The 3289-nt window shown below is 35.2% G+C and overlaps 1 protein-coding gene across 1 annotated transcript; it reads left to right on the top strand.

Annotated features, from left to right (window-relative positions):
* The first annotated feature begins 873 nt into the window (after positions 1-873).
* LOC133706922 (transcription factor MYB93-like) lies at positions 874-2625 on the top strand. Its single transcript, XM_062132469.1, has 3 exons — positions 874-1065; positions 1260-1389; positions 1487-2625. The coding sequence occupies exons 1-3, from the start codon at positions 933-935 to the stop codon at positions 2184-2186; spliced, it is 963 nt and encodes a 320-aa protein (XP_061988453.1). The 5' UTR covers positions 874-932; the 3' UTR covers positions 2187-2625.
* The last annotated feature ends 664 nt before the right edge of the window (positions 2626-3289 follow it).

Genomic DNA, 3289 nt, shown 5'->3' with positions numbered 1-3289 from the left:
TAGTTAAGTTCAATTTATTGCGTCTTTTTAAGTTTTAGTGTATTTTGGTAGCAAGATGTATCTAGAGTGGTATTATCATGATTATGTATGGGGGACTTATTTTGTCAGGTCGTTCTACAGATTAGATTATTTTGCAATATTGTTAACTTGATAATAAAGTTATCATTTTTCTTAAAAAAAAATACTAGCCCTAATTATTATTCAAAAAAAAAAAAAAAAAAAGCAAAAAACACTAACCCTCAACCTGAGTTAGATTGAGATAGAGATACAGCAACTACATTTCATTTGTCACATAATGTTATTGCTTCTTGTAAAAAATGCAACTCGATCTACTAGTATTGCTAATTTTAATTAATCCAAAGTTTGTTTTACGGTTTGAACTCTTCCATTATAGATGTTTTGGCTCCCTAAATATTCCCAAGTATTTTCTTATGACCGGAAGAAGAAAGAACTTGTTAAAAGGTCTCAATCTAAATAAACATGTCGTAAGTTAAATGAAGATTGAAGCAAAGCTTAGCTTAGTCGGCCGTGCATGTTTAATTTCACAAGCTTCCATCCAGTATAGATCTCATAATTATGATATATCCGTGCGATCAGCAAATATTTCTAATTAATGCTATATATAATTAATATGTCTAAAATCATTATGATATTTTTGAAAATGTAACAGATCGATGTCGTAATTAAGCTTGACCCCATTGTGAAGCTAGCCATGCAAACAATGACGAAATAGTCTTTTCTTGCGTGCATGGATCGACTTCTTTGAAAAATGTAGCGACCTGCAACGTTGACATTGCAATTTTTATCTGAAGGTTTTGCTCTTTATTTAGCGTGTGCCATTAAAACCTCATCATATTTTAACTCTGAAATTTCATTTGTGTATAAATAGTCAGCCAGAGCCTGCCCCAGTTTAACTCTCTGTAAGAAACAGAATGGGAAAATCTCTTTGTTGTGATGAACCTGGACTCAAGAAAGGACCCTGGACTCCCGAAGAGGATCAAAAGCTTGTGCAGTACATCCAACAACACGGTCATGGAAGCTGGCGAGCTCTTCCCAAGCTTGCAGGTTTGCCTTCGATTTGTTCCATCCATAAGGATTGTTGGTTTACCACTATGCTAAAAAAGATCTCTATACATGTTGTAGTTACTAAGTTATAAGCTTGGATGATCTACTACTCGGATACCGTGAGAAGATTTGATTTTTGGGTTACCACGTACTATTTCCAAGAACTTGATGAATATTTTCTCTTAATATTGCAGGTCTCAACAGATGTGGCAAGAGCTGTAGGTTGAGATGGACAAATTACTTAAGACCTGATATAAAAAGAGGCAATTTTTCTCAAGAGGAGGAGCAGACCATTCTACATCTCCATTCTATCCTCGGAAACAAGTATACTTCTTCAACCAATTTCTTCGATCCGATCAGGTTCATTTCTATCTCTATGCTTTGAATATCACAAACTGACTCGTCTTATTTTAACTACAAGATGGTCAGCAATTGCAACACATCTAGACGGACGAACTGACAATGAGATCAAGAATTTCTGGAATACTCATTTGAAGAAAAAACTGATCCAGATGGGGATTGATCCGATGACCCATCAACCCAGAACTGACCTCTTCTCCAACCTCCAGGACCTTTTGCCGCCGCAATATCAGCTGTTGGATCAACATGCTGCAACAACATTACATGGTGCTGCAGAGGCTGTAGCTCAGTTGGTCAAGCTTCAATACCTGCAGCAGCAATATGTACTCCAATCACATTTGTTAAACCCGAGTGTTGGTAGTTATGCTCCTCCTCCCATAAAAGAAAACCTCCCAGTTTTAAATTCATCCCATGTAGTACTTGAAAATCCTAGCTCATTTTCTCAACCACTCCACTATGGAACCTTGGAACCCCATCAGGACGACCCACAAGTCCGTTTCAGTACTTTTGCAATACCTGAAATTGATGAGATGGTCAGTGGTCTCTACCAAGCAGAGAAGAACCCACCTGAAATTGATGAATACTGTCCATGGTTTCTTCAGTACTCTTCTAATATTCCTACACCTTTGGGTAGTACTTTAATTAACAATCCTGGAGATGCCAGCTGCAGCACTTCTAGTAATGGAGGAATAAGAAGTAGTACTTCTTCTTCCTACTGGCCCGAGCTTTTTATTGGGGAAACTAAAACCAATTATGATTGAAAACTTTTGGTTATGATTCATTTCATGCATTAGCATATAGAGGAATACTAGCAACCTTTCCTTTCAACCATTCTCTTTCTTCCTTCTCATCGAAACTATTCATTCTCTAGATTACTGAATCTTCCACTGTTTAATTGTTATCAGATATATATATGGAGGCTAGGTGTCGTCATGAGAATCTTACTATTACCAAACCTGTCTATTTAATCAATAAACGTTTATTGTTTTAAAGGGTGATCTGCATCATGAAACTATTATATTACAGGATAAGAAAGAGAAAAGAGAATGTTGATGGGAAAGACTACATTCCCCTTGCAGATTTGCCTAGCTAGGTATAGATACGTGTAATGTAATAGTACTTGTACATTTATACACATACATATCACTCATGTATGTTTACACATTATATATGTACATTATTTTGGTATATCAGTCTCATGGAGTTGTCCTTGACATTATTAAGTTCGATCTAAGATATCTGATTTTATAACCCTCCAAATATTTCTCTCTCTTACTAACACATTAATAATCATATGAACAAAACAAAATTAGAGGGCAGAACGTGTTTCTTTCTTTCGATTTTTAGTTTGAAAATGCAGTGTTTCTTTGTTGGACTTTGTGTACAATTCTCAAATGATAACTAATATATTAAACATAAAACTATAATATTGTAGACAAGACAACAATAAACGAGAAATAGAGAAATCAATAGATATAAAAATAAATCGAGGACGTGTGCTTAAAGAGATCATACAGATGATCCTAGAAGAGACTGATTTTAGTTATATCGATCCTATTTAAGTAGTATCATTTTACGTTGTTATCAATATTATTCCCTTTTAATATAGTTTTCATATGGTATTAGTCAACACTAACTCAAGTTTGTTTAATCCATGGTTTCATATGACATTACGAGGGTCCCTAAAATTGGTCAAGTAGGTCATGGTTGTCAAAGCAACATAGAAAAACAAATGTTGATTAGGTTTCTTCCTCTCCTCACCACCTAATCCCACCCCATGGTTGTAAAGAACTAGAAGTTTCTTATGTCATGGCAATCATGTCCAAAAGAGACGTTTATATCCAAATAATGCATGGTAACTACA

This window comes from Rosa rugosa, chromosome 4 (genome assembly GCF_958449725.1).
Source record: "Rosa rugosa chromosome 4, drRosRugo1.1, whole genome shotgun sequence".
NCBI classification, from domain to species: domain Eukaryota; kingdom Viridiplantae; phylum Streptophyta; class Magnoliopsida; order Rosales; family Rosaceae; genus Rosa; species Rosa rugosa.
The sequence above is the reverse complement of the archived record's forward strand: the minus strand, read 5'-3'. Positions and strand labels throughout refer to the sequence as shown.

Coding starts and splice junctions, on each gene's coding strand:
- LOC133706922 (XM_062132469.1), top strand. CDS start 933: ATGGGAAAATCTCTTTGTTGTGATGAACCTGGACTCAAGAAAGGACCC. Junction 1,066..1,259: donor AGCTCTTCCCAAGCTTGCAG/GTTTGCCTTCGA, acceptor TTAATATTGCAG/GTCTCAACAGATGTGGCAAG. Junction 1,390..1,486: donor CATTCTATCCTCGGAAACAA/GTATACTTCTTC, acceptor TTTAACTACAAG/ATGGTCAGCAATTGCAACAC.